This window comes from the organism of the source record quoted next, unplaced genomic scaffold (assembly GCF_019419815.1).
Source record: "Pyrus x bretschneideri cultivar Hongxiangsu unplaced genomic scaffold, Pyrus_bretschneideri_v1 Contig12, whole genome shotgun sequence".
Lineage (NCBI taxonomy): Eukaryota > Viridiplantae > Streptophyta > Magnoliopsida > Rosales > Rosaceae > Pyrus > Pyrus x bretschneideri.
The window spans coordinates 4,027,339-4,052,089 of record NW_025999413.1 but is presented as its reverse complement, the minus strand read 5'-3'; the positions used below and the strand labels follow the sequence as shown (position 1 = coordinate 4,052,089).

The window sequence follows — 24,751 nt, the reverse complement described above, 5'->3', positions numbered from 1 at the left end:
CCACCACTTGGAAAACATTCCATGATCTCCCATCTTCCAATACCAATCAAATTTCACTAGATTTAGCCTTGATTTCTTGAAGAACGGAACCCGTGGGTTCCGGGGGTGCCATGACGGAAATCGGACGATCGTGAAGCTAACTCCGTCAACCACCACCACCACCACGAATGGACTCTCCTCAACCCCAGGAAGAAAGCCCAAGCAATGGTTGGGGTGTCGGAGCTTGTTTGGAGTTGAATAAAGAACACTCAATTTTTAAGGTTTCTGACGGGTTTTAATGAACTTGGGGGTCTTCCCGGCCAAATTGACTTTAGTCACAGGTATGAAAGTTACTCCACTCATCGAGATCTTCATTCTTGTAAAATTTAAAATTTTTTGGAGTTGTTCAATTTTCCGGCAATCGTGGCAGGTTGGTTGCCATGCGTGACGACGCATGCAGCGGTGCGTGGGGGGAAAACCTGAGGTTCGTACTTAGGTTTTCTGACGTGTCGAATTCAAATCTCCTGTCTAGTTTCCCAAATTCTATCCTTTAGGTATAGTTTTACTAAAAGGTCTCTAATTGTGTTTAGGTGCGTTAGTGGGAAGCGATGTCATTCTCAATAGTTTGAGAGGCTTTCGGGCAATGGAAAAACAAGTGAGTGGATCCTTCTTAACCTGCATATTTTTATAAGTATTTACCTAGCATGCATGGCATAGTTCATGAATTGAATATGATTTATATTATGTCCTTTATAGAATTCTATATTTATGATTTAACAGAAATCAAGAGTTATTTAATTTACATTTATGAATGTTTATTATTTATTGAAATTATTTTCCACTAATGGTGATGAATTATAGGTTTGCATTTATGCATTTTTATGATTATGAACTAATGGATTTACATATATGAATTCTAAGGTTTTCGAATATGATTTATAATACAAGTTTTGAGATACGTTTTTAGTACTTACTTAATGGGTTATCATATGACACATAACGGGTATTATGTCTATGGTCATAGGACACAGATGATGGAAGAGTGAGATATAATATATTACATACCCCCAGCTTCACCGCCGAAAGTGGTGTAGGACAGCATTACTAGCCACGGCTAGTGTCGGTGTGGATGTTATGCTATTTGATTCAGCTTCACCTTCGGATGATGGACAGGTACTACCTTCGGGCGACTATGATACCCCTAGTTGAGTACTTCACTAATGAGATTTATGGATTTGGCTTCAGGCGACATTTTCAACATTGTTGAGCATGATTTTACACATACATGTCTTGCAAAGGTTTTGCTTTGCATGCTAGGGTTTTTTTATAAAACCTATATGTAGTATTATATATGTTTTCAAAACAGGGGGTTAGTATGTTCATAAAGAAAATGGTTTTCTTGTTATTAGTATTATTATTATAAACTTGGTCCACTCACCTTTCTGTTTTGCGTCCCATTCAGGATTTAAAATCGAGGCACATAATCTCGGTGTCAGGACACTTCTGCATATTTATTCTCTAGGCTTCTCGGTATAGGTATCATTCCTTTGTTCGTATATTTTCCTAGTAATTTTTCCATATTATTCTTAGTAGTTGTATGCTCTGAACACGTTCCTGCTGTGGTATTTTATGTTTTAATTGCATATCTTTTACTTATATGCATGTTTAAAATAGTTTCGTCACCCTCAGATGTCGGCCAACACGTGCCTACCTTGATATTTGGGGTTATCGGGGTTGGGACGTGTCAGTTAGGCTACTTCCCATATTGCCAATTGGTTTTATGGTAGAACCTCAACTTTTTTCAGTAAATATTCTCAACAACATCAACGCATGAGCTAATTGACTGTTTTGCACCGTGTGTGGATATTGTGTGTAAATATTTGAGTAGTGTTGTGTGAAAAACATTGTTCTAAAAATCCCAGTCTAGCCGGTAGGTCCTACCTAGGCACTTTGTGGCTTGCAATCGTCTTGATTAATTTTTACGTGTTGGACAAATTTAGAATGGGTGTCTAGACCTATTTAGGCACCCACCTAACCCATCTAGTCGCCTGCTTAGCCCATCTATTCGCCTATCTGACCCGTCTAGATATCCACTTAAGTCGTAACTCTTACTTAAACAATAAATAGATGATTTATATTTTATATTTTGTTTTTTTAATAAATTATAAGAGATTTGTGAATACTTGAATGAATCATTATCATATTATGATTCCCATGTATTCAATATGTCTTATTTATATGTTAGTCTATTTTTTAATTTATGCATCTCAATATAATTATGTGTGTTTTAAGCATAAACATGCACTCATTTATACAATATATAATAACTTACTTAAATCTATCTAAATTTCATCTAACTGCTTGAGCATTAGGACTTAATTCGTGGCCCCACTAGTGTCTGGCGTTTGTAAGGAGCAGATTCTCTCCTTCTTTTTTTTCCTCTCCTTACCTCTCATTCTAATTGAACGATTACGTTTAAATCACGTTAATATTTTATATTAATTTTTCATAACAAGAGAAATAAGAAAATATGAGAAGAAAGGCCCGTTTTAAAACTTGGGGAAAAGGAAACAGTAAACGAAAAGTGTACTGCATATGAATTTACCCGCCAAAGAATGAACAGCACGGTGGATTGCAGCTGCCCACCATCTCTCTCAGACATGGTTTACCAGAATCTTCTCCTTCTCTCCCAAATCTCTCTACCCACAAACGCGAACCTTTTTTTCTCTTTCTACTTTCACTCACAGTCGCAACCAACCAATACCCGTCAAAAATTTCAAAACTTTCTCCCACATTTTCCAGCTGTGCTCCCACGGCAGAGCTCTGAATCCGGGAAAACAGGCCCACGCTCGGATGATCGTTTCTGGATTCAATCCTACTGTGTTCGTTACGAATTGTTTGATCCTGATGTATGTGAAATGTGGGGTTTTGGAGTATGCAGGTAAGATGTTCCATGGAATGCCGCAGAGGGATATGGTGTCGTGTAACACCATGGTTTTTGGGTACGCTGGGAGTGGGAAGATGGGGTTTGCGCAGTCTTTTTTTGATGCTATGCCTGAGAGAGATGTGGTTTCGTGGAATTCTTTGATTTCCGGGTACTTGCAGAATGGTGAGTATTGGGAGTCTGTTGAAGTTTATGTGAAAATGGTGAGTGTGGGTGTGGAATTTGATTGTACTACGACTGCAGTTGTTCTGAAAGCGTGTTCTGTTATGAAGAGATTGGTTTGGGGATTCAAATTCATTGTTTCTCGGTCAAGATGGGTTTTGACATTGATGTGGTAACTGGAAGTGCTTTAGTAGATATGTATGGGAAGTGTAAGCAATTAGATAGTGCACTCAAAGCCTTCCGTGAATTACCCGAAAAGAATTGGGTTTCTTGGAGCACAGGTAATTGCAGGTTCTGTTTAGAATGATCGGTTCGTTGAGGGTATAGAACTGTTTAATGAGATGCAGAAAGCTGGAGTCGGAGTGAGCCAATCTACGTATGCTAGTGTTTTCAGGTCCTGTGCAGGATTATCGGCATATAGGTTAGGCACTCAGTTTCATGGACATGCTATAAAGACGGACTTCCAATTTGATGTCATAGTTGGAACTGCCACGTTGGACATGTATGCAAAATGTGATAGGATGTCTGATGCTAGAAAGATATTCGACTTGATGTCAAACAGGAGTTTGCAGTCATATAATGCAATTATTGTCGGCTATGCTCAAAACAAGCAAGGTTTTGAAGCTCTGCAGCTATTTCAACTTTTGCGGAAGTCTGGTCTTGGTTTTGATGAGATAACGTTATCCAGTGCACTTAGCACTTGTGCTGGGATCAAGGGGCACTTTGAGGGGCTTCAACTACAAGTATTAGTGGTTAAGTGTAGTTTGAGATCAAATATATGTGTAGCAAATGCCATGCTGGACATGTACGGTAAATGTGGAGATCTGTTTGGAGCATCTCGCTTGTTTGATGAGATGGTAGTTAGAGATGCTGTGTCCTGGAATGTGATTATTGCAGCTTATGGACAGAATGAAAATGAAAAGGAGACACTTTCATTCTTTTTGTCCATGCTCCGCTCACGGATGGAACCAGATGAATTCACTTTTGGTAGTGTTTTAAAAGCTTGTGCAGGTCAGCTCTCTTCAAACTATGGGATGGAAATCCATTAGCAGAATTATTAAATCTGGAACAGGGATGAACTTATTTGTTGGAGGTGCCCTTGTTGATATGTATTGCAAGTGTGGAATGATGGAAGAGGCAGAAAAGATACATGACAGAACAGAAGAACAATCCATGGTTTCTTGGAATGCAATCATATCTGGCTTCTCGCTGCACAGAGATTTTTCTCTCTGATGTTGGAAATGGGTGCAGAACCTGATAACTTCACATACACAATGTTCTTGATACCTGTGCTAATTTGGCTACTGTTGAACTTGGGAGGCAGATCCATGCTCAGATTATCAAGCATGAATTGCAGTCAGATGTAGCACTCTTGTCAATATGTACTCAAAGTGTGGTAACATGCAAGATTCTCATTTAATGTTCAAGAAAGCACCTAAGCGGGATGCTGTCACATGGAGCGCCATGATATGTGGCTATGCAAACTTTGGCCTTGGAGAAGACGCTCTTAGTATTTTTGAGTACATGCAGCTTGAGAACGTGGAGCCAAACCATGCAACTTTTGTTTCAGTCCTCCGAGCTTGTGGACATATTGGGCACGCTGAAAAAGGTTTACACTACTTCCGCGCAATGCTTAGCACCTATGGTTTACATCCTCAGTGGGAGCATTACTCATGTATGTTGGATATTATAGGGAGGTCAGGCCAAGTTCATGAGGCCTTGAGGCTTATTGAAGACATGCCTTTCGAAGCCAATGATGTTATATCAAGAACTCTGCTTAGTATTTGCAAGCTCCATGGGAATGTAGAAGTGGCTGAAAAAGCAGCTAGCACTATTCTGCAACTGGATGCTCAAGATTCGTCCACCTATGTTCTGCTATCAAATATATACGCGGAAGCTGGAATGTGAGGTGAAAGACGAGGTAGATGCGTTTTTGGTCGGGGACAAGGCTCATCCGAGATGTAACGAGGTGTATGAGAAGCTCGATTTGCTTGTCGCCGAGATGACGAGAGTTGGGTATAGGCCAGAAATCGATTTTGTGCTTGATGAGGAGATGGGAGAGCAGGAGTTTCTTGAAGATGAGCTCAAAATTAGCATGTAAGATGTATGTTTAATTCAAACCACCTCCATTTGAGAAGTGGGAAAATTGTTGGTTTTAAAATCTCTTTTAAGTTTACCAAACTAGCATTAGGCCCAACTATTAGCCCATAAACCAAAAAGGAGTACATAATTACAAAAACACCCCTCAGAAGATGGAGAAATTACTATTGGGAAAACAAGAAAAAAGAGTGTTATTTGGTAAAGTTTATTTCTTTTGCTCTTGTTCTTGTCCGTACAGTTTTTCCGATCAAACGATCTCGTTTTCCTTCGCTCCAAAATCACGCTACCAAAATCCCCAAATTCCGCTCCCAATTTCCCAACTTCTGCCGCTTTTAGGGTTCGAATTGGGCGGGGGAGCGAATGCCGGCGGAGTGGGGTCAGAGCTGAGTTGGCAGCGGAGACAAAGGAGTCGTTGAGTGAAAAATGAAGGCGGGAAGCGCCGCGAAGCTTATCGTCGACGCCTTGCTCCAGCGGTTTCTTCCTCTCGCACGGCGTCGTATTGAGACTGCCCAAGCTCAGGTCCGTTTTCTGATTTGAATCCAGTTGAAATTCTGCAAATTTTCACATGTTTGATTGAATTTAGGTTTTTGAGCTCTCAGTATGCGTATCTATGTGGCTCTGTGTGTGAAATTAGCAATCTTTCGTCATCGATAAAGATATTTGGTCTACTTGATTTTATACTTTCACTTCATATTTGATTCCATTGTTTCTAGCATGCTTTAGCTTTAGTGTAATTTTGTATTCGGCTCGAGGAACTTGGTAGAGTTACTTAGGGCGGTCATTTGTTGCTTTGTAATCTTCCTAAACATGATTTCCAAACGTTAGTTGAGGAAAGAGCACTTAACCATGATGAAGAAGTTAAAAGTAGTTGCAAGGTTTCGTCTTAGGCTCCTAATGCCTTCCAAGGTCCTCTATTTATGTAGAATTGGTACAGACATTGCCATTTGTTGCTGGACATTGTCGATGTCTTTCACCCGATGAGTTAATGCCTTTGTAGTTTAGTGAATGTTTGTATTGCTATGATGGGTTGGCATTCATCTTACGATTGAATTTTTTTTTTCTTCTCTTTTTGTTATGTGAGGAACTTACAGGATGGGCAATATCTCCGACCATCTGACCCTGCTTATGAGCAAGTGCTGGATTCATTAGCTATGGTAGCGCGGCATACGCCAATACCTCTTTTAGAAGCTCTTCTAAAATGGAGAGAAGGGTGGGTTTCTTCCTTTTCCGCAGATGTGTTATTCTTTGTTCTCCTCAGTTGTTCTAGATTTGATGCCTTTATCCTAACCTCTTGTTTATAATGGCATGGGTACAGCTACAATATGTCAAAGCATTTTTGTTGATCCGAGTTATTCATTGTTTTTGGCCTAGCCATTTCTTTTAACATGGAAATCTTCTGTTTCAGTGAATCACCAAAAGGTGCAAATGATGCATCTACATTCCAAAGAAAGGTTTGTATGGAGATCAGTTTACATAGTATAGAAACTACAATATCAAAGTTTATGACCTTTTCCATTATTTTCGTCATGTATTTATGATTGGAGAGTCTGCTTCATTAGTTATAACTTTCATGCTATGTTTACCGAAGCTCAGCTTGCGGTGGAGTGCATTTTTTGCTCAGCATGTATTCGCTTTGTTGAGTGTTGTCCACAAGAGGGACTTACAGGTAGTTCATTTCATTGGTATTTTATTTTACCTTGAGGCTTGTGAAGTTGTATTATTCGGTGAAATAACACAAGCTTTGTTTTTTATGCAGAAAATCTTTGGTCTGGGCTTGAAAATTTTGTGTTTGACTGGCTGATCAATGCTGACAGGTAAAGCTATAGGTGGTTGTTGGAACTTCTTGGATATATGTCGTGGCTTAATTTTTGTGTCTGTTATATGCTTCATCGTGCGGATGCTTTTCCCATTTCTCTTGTATTTGTCATACCTTTACCATAAATTGCTATATGCATGGAGTATTTGTTCTGGATTTTTTTTCTTCTAATCAGGAAAGAGAAAAGGATGCAGATCTTTTTGAAGTTTGCCTCAGTTCTTGGTATTCAGTTCTTTGTTGGTTCTGACTTATGATACAAAAGTTATAATAAAATTTGAGTACCAGGATGTTGTTTGGATCTAAGCATTTAACCTTATACCCTGGCTATGAAAATGAAAGGTGACTGATTAACTGGATAATACTGGTTGTTCTTTATTTTAGTTGAGGGAGTTTTAGCATAGAATTTTATCAAGAATGATGCCTTTGGGATGATACGATTTTAGGACAGGACACTGCTATAGCTATTTACTAGTGATCTTAGTCAGAGAGCTGAAATTCCCTACAGCCGTATTTGTTGAGAATGTTGCGTTTAAGAATGGGAAAAATAGAACAAACTACGGAAATTGAAAACAAATAACCAAGATAAATAACACCAAGAATGTACGTGGTTCGGCAATATGTGCCTACGTCCACGGTATCAATAATGAGTACAACCAACAATCTTTGCCAAATCTCTAGAACTAGGACTTGACAAAAACCCTGAAAGAACAAGAACAAGAAATACACTATCTCTTTTCTTTTCTCTCGCACACACTTTACAATATTCTCTCACTCTAATCCCTTGAGTGGTATACAATTTATTGTTTTGCTCCCTCCAATTGAAAACTAGTATAATAGCCCCTTTATATAGACATAATAAAGGTCTTCTTCAATAAGGATTATTAATCCTAATTGGAATCTAGGTATAAATCCTATTCCAATTGAGAAACTAACTCCAATTGGGTAAACAACTCCAATTGGGAAAACAATTTAATCCTCTAAGACTATAATTCCTTATAGACTTAGGACAACTTATTATGGGCTGGAAAAACCTAACAATCTCCCCCTCCAGACCATGAAGAAGGTATACCAAAAAATAGGATTGCTCCTCTTGACCAAACTCCCATTGATCAAACTTTTCATGACCAGACTCCCCCTGATCGAATTACCCATAACCAAGCTCCCCCTGATTGAACTACTCATTAACCAAGACCCTCTTGATTAAACTTCTCTTGACCAGGCTCCCTTTGATTGCAATACCCATGACCAGACTCCATGTGATCGAACATCTTTTGACCAAAATTCACTTGACCAAACTTCTCTTGACCAGGCTCCCCCTGATTAGAACTACCATCGTCATTGGCAAAGGCAATTATAGACTTCTTTGCCAGAAAACAACGTTTATCTTCATCTTGGTCCAATCAGCATTAGACATACTTGCTAGCTTGCTCTTAACACCTTTAGTAAAGCATGTCCTCCTCTTGATTTCCACGTACCCAATTAAAGCGGGTTGCACCCTCCATTCTAACCAGATATCAGCCAAACCTGGCTCGGATACCACTTGTTGAGAATATCGCGTTTAAGAATGGGAAAAATAGAACAAACTCCGGAAATCGAAAACAAATAACCAAGATAAATAACACCAAGAATTTACGTGGTTCGGCAATAATGAGTACAACCAATAATCTTGCAAAATCTCTAGAACTAGGACTTGACGAAAAACCTGAAAGAGCAAGAACAAGAAATACACTATCTCTTTCCTTTTCTCTCGCACACACTTTACAATATTCTCTCACTCTAATCCCTTGAGTGGTATACAATTTATTGTTTTGCTCCCTCCAAATCAAAACTAGTACAATAGCCCCTTTATATAGACATAATAAAGGTCTTCTTCAATAAGGATTATTAATCCTAATTGGAATCTAGGTATAAATCCTACTCCAATTGAGAAACTAACTCCAATTCGGTAAACAACTCCAATTGGGAAAACAATTTAATCCTCTAAGACTGTAATTCCTTATAGACTTAGGACAACTTATTATGGGCTGGAAAAACCTAACAGTATTCCCTGCTGTCTACGTAGTGCAGAAAGCCAGAGACAAAGAGACGTAAACACATATCTGAAAAGTTTATACAAGTAAACCACATTAGAAGCTTTATTTTTTGGGTTGCAATTCACTATATTGTTATTGCAGGGTTGTTAGTCAGGTTGAATATCCTTCATTGGTTGATCTGCGAGGACTTCTTCTGGACTTAGTTGCTCAGCTCTTGGGTGCCTTGTCTCGCATCAGGTGACTGAATATCAACAAACTCCCTCACCCCCTTCCCCCTCTCACTCGTAAAGGAAAAGAAAGAAGACAAAGAAGAGAATTGTAAAATGATTTTAAAATGTTCTTCATTATTAAATTGGATTTGAAATCTGTTATTTTGATGATTTTGTATCTTTTAATACTCTTGTTTTGTGGTATATTTGATTTAGGCTGCATAGGTAGTAGATAGGTAATGCACTAGCATTTTCTATCAAATTTAATATAGTTCTCTTTAATTTTATCATCTGTCATGTGTGAGGTTGGGTGTATATTAACTCATTCAGTATTATTTGATAATCTACGTTCTGACCAATTTTAGGCAATCTGGCATCTTATTTACATTTACCTATCCAATGTGATTAACTACAAGTTTACTTAATGTTATATACTGATTATGGTGTTCAGGTTTAGCTCGGTCACTGAGCGCTTTTTCATGGAACTCAGTATTCGTCGAGTTGACACTAGTGTTGCGCGAAGTGAAACGCTCAGTATCATTAATGGAATGCGCTACTTGAAACTTGGGGTATGTGGATAGTAGCATTCATATAGGAAAAATGATATTTGGACTACTCTATAACTAAAGTAATTGTCAGGTAAAAACTGAGGGTGGACTGAATGCATCTGCTTCCTTTGTGGCAAAAGCAAACCCTCTCAATCGTACACCACATAAACGCAAAAGTGAGCTCCATCATGCTCTATGCAATATGCTTTCAAATATCCTAGCACCTTTGGCAGATGGTGGAAAAAGCCAGTGGCCACCTTTAGGTGTAGATCCTGCACTCACACTCTGGCATGAAGCTGTTGGGCGGATAAGAGGACAGCTCATGCATTGGATGGAAAAACAGAGCAAGCATATTGCTGTAAGTTGACCTTGCTCTTTTACCTCTTTTTTATCTGTTTCTGATTTCAGTTTTCCAATATCTAAAATGTACAAAATAACATTCATAGTGCTTTCACTTTTCATGGAGAAAGCTACCCCTTTGCACTTTACTGTAGCCTCCATTTGATTTTGGTATAGAATTCAAAAAAGAAACAGAAAAAGAATTTGATACCATATACAGCGATTAATAGTTTATATGGCTATACAGATTATCATGGTAGTCCTGGAATTGTATTATGAATATCTCATCTTGAAGCTGAATTACTTGTCGGCGCTAGTGGGGCAGTTTGTTCATGATAAGTTCACGTGCCACTTTTACAGAGGCATCATTTGGTATTTGGAGTTTCACTTGATTGTATTCTAGAATTACAAGTACTCCTCTAAAGGGGTCCTCCATTATTTTTTGTAGCTGCAGTTTTTCTGATGAAGTTTGGCTTAAATGATTGCTTTTAGATGGTGTAGTTGGTGTTTGATGTTTGATGTTTTTATTTCCAGTTATGGGGTCAGATCAACCGTTACTCTTTTCCCCCTTTGTCATTATTGTTAAATATGCATGTTTTGTAAAGCTAGTGCTGTCTATTACATCCCCCCCTTGCATGTTTGTGGTTTTCATTTTAATCTTATGTAAACAACTTTTGTCAGGTTGGTTACCCTTTGGTAACTCTTCTTCTTTGTCTTGGCGATGATACATTTTTCATCCACAACTTAAGCCCTCACATGGATCAACTCTACAAGCTTCTCAGAGTAAGTTCAAGAAACAAATGGTGTAGGGGACATTAAAGCGTGTATTTGGTTAATTGGTTGTATTTTCCAGATCCAATCATGTTTTCTTATCATGTTCATTTTTGAGGGGTGGGGACCATATCCTTATAGCTTTCCATTTCATGTGTAAGTTGTATGACATTATGTACTTTATTCATTCAGGACAAGACCCATCGATTCATGGCTTTGGACTGTCTTCATCGAGTTTTGAGGTTTTACTTGAGCGTCCACGCATCAGGCCAGTCACATAATCGTACATGGGATTACTTAGACAGTGTAACCTCACAACTCTTAACGGTTTCTGAAGAAAGGAATGCTTACTCAGGATGTCCAACATGATAAACTTGTGGAGTTCTGTGTGACTATAGCAGAACACAACCTTGATTTTGCCATGAACCATATGATACTGGAACTACTGAAACAAGATAGTCCTAGTGAAGGAAAGGTTATTGGTCTCCGTGCTTTGCTCGCCATTGTAATGTCACCTTCAAGTCCGCATGTCGGCTTGGACATATTCAAAGGTTCAGTCATATGCTTGTAATCATATTCTAGTAGCTGAAGTTTTCAACTGATCCTCATTTAAGTTTTCTTACATACAACAGGTCATGATATTGGCCATTATATTCCAAAAGTGAAGGCTGCAATCGAGTCAATTTTGAGGTCTTGCCATAGAACCTATAGTCAGGCTCTTTTGACGTCTTCAAAGACCACCATAGGTATTTTCTTTACTAATACTAAGCACTGACAATAGTGAAGGAATCAAATTTTATTTACATATAATATAGTAGGTTTCTCTTTTCATTTTTGCATTGATATGCTAATTAAATTTCAATGTTGTCAGTTTTATATGTTGTTTATAATCCGTGTTGTGTTGGGCTCACTGTCTTAGTGAGCTTGTCAAATACACAATTGATTCTCTCTCTCTCTCTCTCTCTCTCTCTCTCTCTACATGTCACTGCACACAGCAAACCATTGAAGTTTTCTCTACCTTACTAGGCCAACCAGTAGTTTTACTGTTGTGCGGGCTTTTTATCAACATTCCAGCCTGCCATTCTCATTTTGCTAAGATACTAAATGTTTTTATTGCAGTTATGGAATATTAGCTAAAGTATAATGTAATCATTATCTGCGCACACTGCTGAACTTTGTGCTTATGTTGCTGCAATGACAACACTAAATAAATTTTATGCTTTCCAGATTCTGTAACCAAGGAAAAGTCTCAAGGATATCTATTCCGTTCTGTGCTGAAATGCATACCGTATCTAATAGAAGAGGTGGGACGAAGTGATAAAATCACTGAAATAATACCTCAACATGGGATAAGCATTGATCCTGGTGTTCGCGAGGAAGCAGTGCAGGTACTGAACCGGATCGTCAGATACCTTCCCCATCGTCGCTTTGCAGTGATGAGAGGGATGGCCAACTTCATCCTACGACTTCCTGATGAATTCCCACTTCTCATTCAAACGTCGTTAGGCCGTTTGTTGGAACTCATGCGTTTTTGGAGAGCATGTTTAATTGATGATAGACTGGAATGTGATTCTCAAGATGCAAAACGCGTAGGGCGAAATGACGGATTTAAGAAACCTTCTTTCCATATAGCAGGAGAATTGATTGAGTTTCGTGCATCAGAGATAGATGCAGTCGGTCTTATCTTCCTTAGTTCTGTTGACAGCCAGATTAGACACACTGCACTGGAGTTATTGCGGTGTGTACGTGCTTTAAGGAATGATATACGGTACCTTACAATATGTGCGCAGCCTGATCATAGTTTGAAATATGAACCTGAACCAATATTTATTATTGATGTGTTGGAAGAGCATGGGGTGAGTTATCTTCCTATCTTTAACCGTATCTTCATTTGTTCTCCCTGTCCCGTTTTCCATTTGAGTAGCAATGTTGCAAATGTGCATCTTATTGAGTTTCATTCATGAATCTTTTTTCTAATGTTTCAGGATGACATCGTCCAGAGCTGCTATTGGGATTCTGGGCGTCCATTTGATTTGAGACGAGAATCTGATGCTATCCCGCCTGACGTGACACTTCAGTCTATAATATTTGAGAGCCCTGATAAGAACAGGTGGGCTCGTTGTCTTAGTGAGCTTGTCAAATACGCTGCTGAACTTTGCCCAAGATCTGTCCATGAAGCAAAGTAAGTATATTCCTGTTTATGTTTAGTTATTTAATACGTCTTTGAAACACTTTATAATTATCAGGATTTCCTGGTCAACCCGAATTTCACGATTGTCATAACACATTCTTAATTTGCAGGGCAGAGGTTGTGCAACGTCTGGCTCATATCACACCTGTTGAGTTGGGTGGGAAGGCTCATCAGTCACAAGACGCAGACAGCAAACTGGATCAGTGGGTCATGTATGCTATGTTTGTATGTTCATGCCCACCAAATAATAGAGAAGCTGGTAGTATAGTTGCAACCAAAGATCTTTACCATCTAATTTTTCCGTCTCTTAAATCGGGATCTGAGACACATATAGTAAGTACTTGCTATATGATTGTTTAATTTCAGTATTTTGTTTTGTGTAAATTGATATATGGATATAAGAAGATTTTTTCATGGTTACAAATCATGTCTAGTGTACCTTGTCCTTGTTTTCTTTTTCTTGTTTTCTTGTCATTACAACAAATTTGTGGTGGGGGGTCAGTTCTAATGCCCGTACAATTGGATCCTATTGTTTTGTTGCTACTAGTTTGAGGTCTTTTGCCTCTGTAAGGGTTTGCTTTAACTAGAAAGCATATTTCTTTTCTTTGATTAGTTATTCCATGCTTGTTGATTCTCTTCAACTGGGTAGACTAAATTGGTCCTTTCTAAATTTAGCATGCAGCAACAATGACTCTTGGCCGCTCACATCTGGAAGCATGTGAAATCATGTTTACTGAACTTGCATCTTTCATTGATGAGGTTTCGTCAGAGACGGAGACAAAACCAAAGTGGAAGGTGCTGTATAAACTCCTCAAATTTCTTTTAATCAAGGCTAAAATTTGAAGACTGAGCATTTTGACATTTCCAATGTACTGTATTGTTTGGTACTCAAGAGTATCGATTTGCTGTACTTTAACATAAGGGGAAAATTCATGTTGCCAACTTCAAAAGTGGTAACCAAAACTTATTATTTTGTTACTTGGTATTGATCTAGCATGCCAATCATTTGTGTGGTCTATACCTGTTTTGGTTATATTACTCTGGTGTTTTTGGAACATATGATTATATCCTTTTTATAAAAATCAATATAATTCCCTTTATTTCATCAAAATGAAAATATTTACTATCTCATGCTCTGTGTACAAATTGGAAATATTATAATTTTGTGCAGTACTTAATGACAACTCAGAGTAGATCATTTTATCCATTTTCCAATTGATTTCTTGTCTGTATAGCTTTCAGCTTTGAGTTGTTTCATATTAGCAAAATGTTTCGTCAAACTGATTATATGAAAAAGCTAAAAACTAATATCCTTTTTTTTTTTTTTTGCTTCAACAGTTAGTTAAGTTCTTCATTAGTTTGATATTGATTATCAGTGTATCTGACTAAACATAATCTACAGACTCAAAAAGCTCGCCGGGAGGAGCTGCGTATCCATATTGCAAATATATTTCGTACTGTTGCTGAGAATGTTTGGCCTGGCATGCTGACCCGTAAACCGGTTTTCCGTCTGCACTATCTGAAGTTCATTGATGAAACAACCAAACAGATCTTGACAGCACCTGCTGAAAACTTCCAAGATATGCAGCCTCTCCGCTTTGCACTTGCATCAGTTCTAAGGTCACTAGCCCCTGAATTTGTTGAGTCAAAATCAGAGAAATTTGATGTCAGAACTAGAAAGCGACTGTTTGATCTTCTTCTCTCCTGGTGTGACGACACGGGCAGTTCATGGGGCCAAGAAGGTGTTAGTGATTATCGACGTGAGGTGGAACGTTATAAATCTTCTCAGAATGCCCGGTCAAAAGATTCTGTGGACAAAATATCATTTGATAAAGAACTTAGTGAACAGATTGAGGCCATCCAGTGGGCCTCCATGAATGCTATGGCTTCACTCTTATACGGGCCTTGCTTTGATGATAATGCAAGGAAGATGAGTGGCAGGGTTATATCTTGGATAAACAGTTTGTTCGTTGAGCCAGCACCTAGGGCTCCATTTGGGTACTCACCAGCTGACCCAAGAACTCCATCATACTCGAAGTACACAGGAGAAGGAGGTCGTGGGACTGGTGGTCGTGATAGGCATAGGGGTGGTCATCATCGTGTTTCTTTAGCAAAACTGGCTTTGAAGAATTTATTACAAACAAATTTGGACCTGTTTCCTGCTTGTATTGATCAGGTACTCAAGTCTCCTTTGCTTATTCTGTTCCTATATCATTCAAGGTTCTAAAAGCCGCTAGTCCGTTGGCAGGCCGGGGCCTAGCACCTAAGCATCTAGGCAGGGCATAGGTTGTTTTTTATTTTATTTTATTTTAATTAAGTTTATACTGAGAGTGTATCCAATTATGCAACAGGTCTCTTACAATTTATTGAAAAAATAATATGCAAATTGGAAGTTATTTATTTTCTGTCTATGGGAGAGTCGCGACCTAGGCAATTTAGGCAGGTCTAGGCGGACTAGACGGGCACCTAGGCAGATCTAGGCACCCTTTCTTAATTTTTCAAACGCCTTGGGATTTAATCGTGGCAGTGGACAACTGCCTAAAAAGGCCCTAGGCGGGGCTTTTTAGAACACTGATATCATTATATTTTATTCAAATAAAAAGAGCCAGAGGGACAGTGCCCCTACTATATGATATGTAGAATTTACTGCACCCCTGAAGGCTGATTAACCTATGCTAGATTGAGTCTGTTGGGTTATAGCTCCTTCTATGAGAATCTTCGCCCTCCTCACTGGTCTTCAGTTGCATTGCATAATTTACTAGATTTCTAGGTTGGTATGCTGTATTGTCTCTGTTTTATTGTGAACTTAAGTTAACACCTCAAAATTAAGGATTTCATTTTTATTAAAAAACTAAGAACAAATTTTATACTTCGTTGCAGTGCTATTACTCCGATGCTGCTATAGCTGATGGTTACTTCAGTGTGCTGGCTGAGGTCTACATGCGCCAAGAGATACCAAAATGTGAAATCCAGAGACTTCTGAGTCTAATTCTCTATAAGGTTGTAGATCCATCAAGACAAATCCGGGATGATGCCCTTCAGATGCTTGAGACACTTTCTCTTCGTGAGTGGGCCGAGGATGGCATTGAGAGCTCAGGGAATTATCGGGCTGCTGTTGTGGGTAACCTTCCTGATTCCTACCAACAGTTTCAATACAAGCTCTCGTGTAAACTTGCCAAAGATCATCCTGAGTTGAGTCAGCTTCTATGCGAGGAGATTATGCAGAGGCAACTTGATGCTGTTGATATAATTGCACAGCATCAGGTCTTAACATGCATGGCTCCTTGGATTGAGAATTTAAATTTCTGGAAACTTAAGGACTCGGGTTGGAGTGAAAGACTACTAAAAAGTCTTTACTACGTGACATGGCGGCATGGCGACCACTTTCCTGATGAAATTGAGAAACTTTGGAGTACAATTGCTAGCAAACCCAGGAACATTAGTCCTGTTTTAGATTTCTTGATCACGAAAGGGATAGAGGACTGTGATTCAAATGCATCTGCAGAAATAAGTGGTGCTTTTGCTACATATTTCTCTGTTGCAAAGCGAGTAAGTTTATACTTAGCACGGGTATGTCCTCAGCGTACAATTGACCACCTGGTTTACCAGTTAGCTCAGCGCATGCTGGAGGATAGCATAGATCCAATTGGGCCGATTGCAAATAAGGTTGATGCTAATGGAAATTTTGTGCTAGAATTCTCTCAAGGGCCTGCAGTTCCCCAAATTGCATCACTTGTGGACGTCCAGCCACACATGTCACCGTTACTTGTCCGGGGTTCCTTTGATGGTCCATTAAGGAATGCAAGTGGGAGCCTGAGCTGGCGAACAGCAGGTGTGACAGGCCGAAGTGTCTCTGGCCCGATAGGGCCAATGCCTCCCGAGTTGAACATTGTTCCTGCAAATGCAGGCCGATCAGGTCAGCTCCTTCCAGCACTGGTTAATATGTCGGGGCCTTTAATGGGGGTCAGAAGTTCAACAGGAAGCTTGCGGAGTCGCCATGTTTCTCGGGACAGTGGGGACTATCATATTGATACTCCAAACTCGGGTGAAGACGGGTTGCACTCTGGGGTTTCCATGCATGGGATTAGTGCTAAAGAACTTCAGTCGGCCTTGCAGGGCCATCAGCAGCATTCACTGACGCATGCAGATATAGCACTGATCCTACTCGCAGAAATTGCATATGAAAATGATGAAGATTTTCGCGAGCACTTGCCTCTTCTCTTTCATGTTACATTTGTTTCGATGGATAGTTCGGAAGACATTGTGCTGGAACACTGCCAACATCTGCTCGTTAATCTACTATATTCTCTTGCAGGACGACACTTGGAACTGTATGAGGTTGAAAATAGTGATGGAGAGAACAAGCAGCAGGTTGTGAGCCTGATCAAGTATGTTCAATCAAAACGAGGAAGCATGATGTGGGAAAATGAGGACCCCACAGTCGTGAGATCTGAGCTTCCAAGTGCAGCATTGTTGTCTGCACTAGTTCAGAGCATGGTGGATGCTATCTTCTTCCAAGGAGATCTTCGTGAGACCTGGGGAGCTGAGGCACTGAAATGGGCCATGGAGTGCACATCGAGACACCTAGCCTGCCGGTCACATCAGATTTACCGTGCATTGCGGCCTAGTGTAACAAGCGATACATGTGTGTTGCTCCTCCGGTGCCTTCATAGGTGCCTAGGAAATCCAGTACCTCCAGTTTTGGGATTCATTATGGAAATCCTGTTGACATTGCAAGTGATGGTGGAGAACATGGAACCAGAGAAGGTGATACTATACCCCCAACTCTTTTGGGGGTGTGTAGCTATGATGCACACAGATTTTGTTCACGTCTACTGTCAAGTGCTTGAACTCTTCTCACGTGTGATTGACCGTTTATCATTCCGAGACAGAACAACAGAAAATGTTCTTCGTTCGAGCATGCCTCGGGATGAGTTGGATACCAATAATGAACTTGGGGACTTCCAGCGAATGGAAACCAGGAGTGGCTATGAGCAGCCTCCTTCTGGTGGAAATCTGCCAACATTTGAAGGTGTGCAGCCTCTTGTTCTTAAAGGACTCATGTCAACTGTTAGTCACGGCGTTTCTATTGAAGTTCTCTCACGGATCACAGTTCACTCATGTGACTCTATATTTGGAGATGCTGAGACAAGACTCTTGATGCACATCACAGGCTTACTTCCCTGGCTCTGCCTGCAGCTTAGCAAGGATCCGGTGTTGGGGCCTGCTTCGCCACTACAACAGCAGTTCCAGAAAGCTTGCTCTGTTGCGGCCAACATCTCTATTTGGTGTAGAGCAAAATCATTAGATGAGTTGGCTACTGTATTTATGGTTTACTCACGTGGTGAGATCAAAAGCATCAACAATCTCCTTGCTTGTGTCTCGCCACTCTTATGCAATGAGTGGTTCCCAAAGCACTCAGCTTTGGCTTTTGGGCACTTACTACGACTACTGGAGAAAGGGCCGGTTGAGTATCAGCGTGTGATACTGCTCATGCTTAAGGCATTGCTCCAGCACACTCCCATGGATGCTGCCCAAAGTCCACATATGTATGCGATTGTGTCCCAGTTGGTAGAGAGCACACTCTGCTGGGAAGCATTGAGCGTCTTAGAAGCTCTTCTGCAAAGCTGTAGCTCAGTGCCAGGTTCTCATCCTCACGAACCTGGGTCGTTTGAAAACGGGATTGGCAGTGGTGATGACAAAATGCTAGCTCCTCAGACCTCATTTAAGGCTCGCAGTGGGCCACTACAGTATGGTATGACATCTCCATTTGCAACAGGTTCAACACCAGCGCACGGGAGCGCAACAGAATCTGGAGTCTCACCTAGAGAAGTGGCTTTGCAAAACACAAGGCTCATCCTCGGGCGGGTTCTTGACTGCTATGCGCTGGGGAAGAGAAGAGATTACAAAAGGCTGGTACCTTTTGTGACCAGCATTGGGTAACCCTAACTTCCATATAACCTGTATGTTCTCTCTCTGTTTTTTCAACGACTTCGTTACACAGTAGAGGGGGTAGTCCCTTCCCGCATTGTAGAGGTTCAACTATCCATCCGATTCCCTTAGGAGTCGCACCAAGACTATGTGGAGAGATGTTACCGCGCTAAGAGTGGTCGGTTATATATTTGATGCATATTAGTGTATGATGATAATGATGATGATGATGATGATGATGATGATGATGTTGCGCGGGGCATGGGAATTTTGTAAATAGGGTAGTAGTTTGTGAAGCTAATGGTGTAATACTTTGTACAGTTTGACGCCTTTAGAGGACTGGAATTTAATCTTGGCTACCTATATATCGTTCTTCAGTGCAATCCGTGTGGTCTAACCAAGTGTTGTTCCATTTCTGAATTTATATCTAAAAATAAGGTAATTCTCACTTTACTACCCTGAGGTTCGTGGCTGCTGCCATGACCATGACGTCGAGCTCAGTCTCCGTTGACCTAAATCTTGTGGTTCTTCTTTGCTACTTCGCTGACGTTGAGCATGCGCCGCGGTGCGAATTTAGGTGATCCTCACCTTCCCTTTAGAGGAGGGAAGAGGATCCTCTCCGGATTCACTTTGTGGAGATCCTAGAGATCTCGACATTCTTGCCGTTCATTGTACATCGTGCGGTCAGTTTTCGTCATATGCTATTGTGTTTAATTTTAAATAAAAAACTCAAATGATGGTCGCACGATACACAATGAATGATTAAGATGTAAGGATTCTTAGGATCCTCACACAGTGGATCCGGATGGGATCCAGTTCCCCGTGAGCAAAGCTGCACTCTTGCTTGTAGGTTTTTAAAGTGTCAACAATCTACTTTACCTTCTAGTTAAGGACATGATCGGTTTTAATAGAGGGTTTCCCTGGGGCATCTACGTATTCAATATCTCAGTTGCTTCACATAGTAAGACTAAATATAAATCTTCGGTGATAATACTTGCATCTCACATGCGGTAAAGATACGTTAAGAAGTGAGATATGTGCATTCATCCAGATGTTACAATGAACAATTCACACCATCCAAAAATACCCTTACACATAAAAACAGGGAGCATAGAAGGGATCACATGTTTCCTTCTCCTTTCTAACGAGAGATCTTCTGGAACACGTAAGCCACATATTATTATACTAAGTGGTGGAAAGTTTTTTTGTTCAAGTGTCCCACCAATTGTATTATTACATGTGACGTACCGTCCCGTATTTCTAGTACACTGAAAAATCTCTCTTTTCTAACCACCAGTTTCTTTCTATCCTATAAACCTGACCAGTAAAATGTGCTGAAAGGTGGGAACAAACAGAAAAAAAAAAAACTGGCACTACCACTAGGAATTTCTCGTCATCCATGTCATGCTAGTTTGTTAACTTACTATATTGGCCGGACTTTATAAGCCTTTGATCGTTCGATCCAAATGAAGATTAACCGATCAACGTCTTTAAAATATAAAGTCTCAGTAGTTGTTCACTTGTTTGTACCCGATTGTGCATCATCAGATGATATATTTCAGCCGTTAGATGGAAGAACTGTTGAGACCAGTATTAGACCGTCTGAGACCAGAATACACAGAGGGTTCAGCTCTTTGTTATTGTTCCTCCCTGACATAAGCCAAATTTGGGCAATAACTTGCTGCGAAAGGATCTAAACAACCAAACCACTTCTGGTTTCCAGGTTTGAACAAATCTTGGGTTGTAAGTAAGGCTTAGGGTTTAGGAACATTAGACCGAAATCGAAAAGACACATTTGCATTTCTCACACCTCACTTGGTTCTAGTACGAAAAAGAGTTCGAGTTCAACAACAATGTAATACAACACCACAAGTGTGGAGGGCAACGAATTCAATTGCCCGCTTCTTGCACTAGCAAACTAACATATTTTACATGTGCAGAGTCTTCCTTTATTTTCCAACTGAACCCTCTCAGAAAACCCTGGTTTTCTAATACAGATTCAGCCCGTTGATGTCTTCACTAAAGTCATGAGGGCCTCCAAGAATCACTCACGCTTTGATGCGTTCTTGAACAAGGCATAGGCATCGCTGTATATGGCCACCGCGTTTGAGAACACAGCAAGGAAAATCATGAAAACACTCAAGACCTTGTCCTTCTTTGTTGCTATGTTGTGTCGATCCCTGAAATACCAAAAGACAAAACTCAATGTTACATAGAGGAGAAAGAGATGAGTATCGATTCCAATTCAGATGCGGAGACTCAAAGTTTTATGCTACCTAATTGAAAAATTAAAAAAAAAATGGTTAGTAAATAGAAACGTGAATTAATAGATAGTTATTGTGATCAAGTCAAAAACTCACTTGAGAGTAATTGCAGCCGGGAAAATGAACCCGAGGCAAACAGCAGCAGTTGCTCCAGTGAACTGGAAAGCATCCCAGATGCTGGGTATAAAGTTTGCACCCAAGAAGATAATACTTATGAGCCCAATGGTGACTAGTGCAAATCTCATATTATCCAGAACCATCGGCCTTGCAGAGGGAAAGAGGAGGCCATCCAAGTTGAGCCGCAATGGAAAGAAGACAATGGGAAACACAAGCATAAGGTGAGCAGCATAACTGACACGCACCGCATCATTGAGCACAGAACTGTAAGGAATGCCAAGGTTCGTGTCGAAGTTGGCAAGCACATCGTCAAGAGTTCCGTCCCCAAATAGGAGGAACCCAAAAAGGCTTGTCATTATGTAAACAGATGAACATAAAGCAAGCGAGGTTTGTACAACCCCTCTTATCTGCGTAGAATCTTCAAGCTCGTTGTGGATGCTGTGGACTGCAGAAAAGGTGAAAAGCATATCAAATATAAGATCTCCCATATTCAAATATTAGTCTTGCATATTTTCAGTAAACTTGTAAGTGTTTAAATTGTCAAAAATGTTAATTTCAAATCACTTTTATGTTTCTAAATGATAATTCAGTTTAACGGAAAAAAAATTAAAGCAAAGGAACTGCGGAGCACAAGTATACTAATCCACCTGAAATTCCTTATTCTTATAGCAGGAACAGGGTCCGGGTCTGGGAAAATGAACTCTATGTAAGCAAACAGTTTTCATACCATTGTAGTGACAGATGTATGCAGTGACAAGAACGGGGACTACGGTGAAGAGATTGAAGAATGATGAGACGTCAATAACATCAGGTAGCAATCTGGGCATTGCAATGCTTCCATTGATCAACTTGACAACCGTAATTCCAACGGTAATAACAAGAAATACAACTGCTAGTGCAACTGATAGGGCAGATGAGAAGCTCAATGAATCTGCAACCATATCAGGGCTATTAACATCACCAAGAAATTCCATTCCAGTTAGAAAAATGAATAACTTTTTAACAAATAATAGGCTCAAATTCAACAAAAATTTGGAAAACTTATTAATTAAATCACCGCTCCACCAACAACTTGATCTAAAAGCTACACAATTATTCTCGAACAGGTTTAAGATAAGGAATATCATAAATGTGTACGGGAAGCAAGGGCATGTTAAAAATATGCTAAACATCTTTGACTTTACCCAATCAGTGGAAAAACTCATGAACCATAATGTAATATTAATTAGCATATCAAAACTGTATGCTGATCCTCCTAACATTGTATAAAAGTAATCAAAGCAAATGAGGCTATCAGGCTAGAATTCAAATCACAAACACATGGAAATGAAACTAATAGCGGTGCACCAAATAATTTCTTCAAATACAAAGAATCCTGGCTCACCAATTCGCTTAAAGCATGCCAATGGAGCAAATATGCCAAGTGTAGTGACAAGAAGAACAATGAATCGCGCAGTCCACCAGTGTACTCCAAACCATCCTCAAGTACACCAGCGTGGTGAACCCCACTCGAAGATGTTCCAGAAAGCACATCACCTTCACACAAGCAGCATAAAGATTGTTAGACAAATCAAGACATTTTACATATCAATCCTATGACAAACTAGATTAACAAAAAACTTTACTAGAGATACCGAAAAGATAGATTTGCAACAATTCGTTAAAACAATTCGATACTATAGATAGAGATATAGTCATACCAATGATAATCATGTAGACAATGAGCACGCCGAGATTGTTGACTAAAACCGATACCTGCAACAAAATCTTTCCATATTTTCCAAAGGCATCTCCCATAAGACCTCCATAAGAAGCAGACTTCCCTGCCCTGCTGAACCTAAGTATCAGTTCGATCGATGCCTCGGTCAAGAACGCCATGAAGATGATCATGGAGATCCCAAGGACAAGGCCCAACACTTTCATGGTGGCAGGCAGAGCCATGATCCCAGCACCAACAATGGTGGTGGATAAATTGAACACTGCCCCAGTAAAGGAAGCTCCATTGAACTCATCAAACCCTGCATCTTCCACTTGCTTTTTTGGCAACAAAGGAGCATTCTCATCAATCACTCCTTTGTGCTTTCTTGACTTCTTCTCCTTCTTTGGAGGAAGACTTCCAATTGTCATATTTTTTATATCTCAAAAACAGATCTTCCAAAACAAAGGTTTGAAGCTTATGGGAAATCCAGAAAGCAGCTCAACCACCCAACCAGTACTCTTTTTTTTTTTCTTTCAGAAAACTCAAGCTAAAGGGTAAGGTCTTCAGACAAAACAGCAAAAAAATCACCAATACCAAATCTTTCTGAGAGTAAAAAGGCTAATCTTTTGCAAATGATACCAAATTCAAAGGAAAATCAAATCCCAGGAGTAAAAGTACCCAAATTTAACCTAAAGTATCAGAATTTAATTGAAAATCCAAGTAGCTGAAGGTGGAATTTTTACAATCTTTAGCGGGATTTTTAATATGAACAAGGGGAGAAAAACCAAACCCCAATTTCCCAATATGCAAATTTGAGAAAACCCAGCTCTCCCAAAAACCAAAACCAATGAAAACCCAGAATTCAAAGACCCAATAACCTTTTAAAGATAAGCTAACCCAAAAACCAATGAAAACCCAGAATTCAAAAGTCAATAACTGAACAGACCCAGTAATCACAAAGAAACGTGACTGAATTTTTCAGGTGAAGCTTCCGTCTTTTATAGCCCAATTGAAAGGAAACGGAAGGAAAGAGAAGGGCACACGCAAATTATAAAGTTTTTGATATTGAAATACAATAACGGAGGTGGAGACAAAACTGCATTTTAATAATTTATTTGGGGATTTTTAACTTTTTTGTGGAATTATTGTGGATTGGTGAGATGACGATGAAACCCTAATCCACAGAATTCCACAAAATTGTGAAGTTGGGGGATTTTGGTGTGAAATTTACGGACTTTATAGAGTAGAAGTAAAGGCGTCCGCTATTGTCTACGTCAAATGAGGAGCTCTGTTTATTCACACAGATTTTTTACTCCTTATAGATTCTCGTTAATTCTTATATTATTATTTTTTAATTCGTTTGATTTGACGGTTAAAAATTAAAAAGATGTATAAAAAGTAAAAATAAATATATAAATAGTTCCACCTTATTTGAACCGGATTACGGATCACGAAGTTTATTTGAGATTAATCTAAATTACATTGAAGAAAGTCCGAACTTAAATGCATAGAAAAAGAAACTAGTCATTTTAGTCAATTTGGTTTTAATTCAAGTCTGCGAAATTTAAATATCATTAAAATGTTCATATAAGATTTTTATGGTTGTTGCAACTTGCATCACTTTGAAACTTTCCATGGTACCAAACAA

General features: G+C 39.6%; 2 protein-coding genes and 1 pseudogene across 2 annotated transcripts; 2 read left to right on the top strand and 1 right to left on the bottom strand.

The window, feature by feature from the left end:
- The first annotated feature begins 419 nt into the window (after positions 1-419).
- Positions 420-5,241, top strand: LOC103966806 (annotated as a pseudogene).
- Positions 5,242-5,417: 176 nt separating this feature from the next.
- On the top strand, positions 5,418-19,204 carry LOC103966807. Its single transcript, XM_009380027.3, is given in 18 exon segments — positions 5,418-5,704; positions 6,277-6,395; positions 6,591-6,636; positions 6,779-6,851; positions 6,942-6,999; positions 9,176-9,271; positions 9,695-9,812; positions 9,883-10,149; positions 10,812-10,913; positions 11,094-11,231; positions 11,233-11,452; positions 11,534-11,647; positions 12,129-12,757; positions 12,887-13,083; positions 13,203-13,425; positions 13,768-13,887; positions 14,495-15,268; positions 15,973-19,204. Coding segments are annotated over 18 exon segments (6,453 nt in total). The 5' UTR covers positions 5,418-5,608; the 3' UTR covers positions 19,036-19,204.
- A 1,600-nt stretch (positions 19,205-20,804) lies between these two features.
- Positions 20,805-24,313, bottom strand: LOC103966805 (amino acid transporter AVT6A). Its single transcript, XM_009380026.3, is given in 6 exon segments — positions 20,805-21,203; positions 21,384-21,849; positions 22,132-22,335; positions 22,789-22,887; positions 22,890-22,940; positions 23,105-24,313. Coding segments are annotated over 6 exon segments (1,383 nt in total). The 5' UTR covers positions 23,532-24,313; the 3' UTR covers positions 20,805-21,067.
- Between the last annotated feature and the right edge of the window lie 438 nt (positions 24,314-24,751).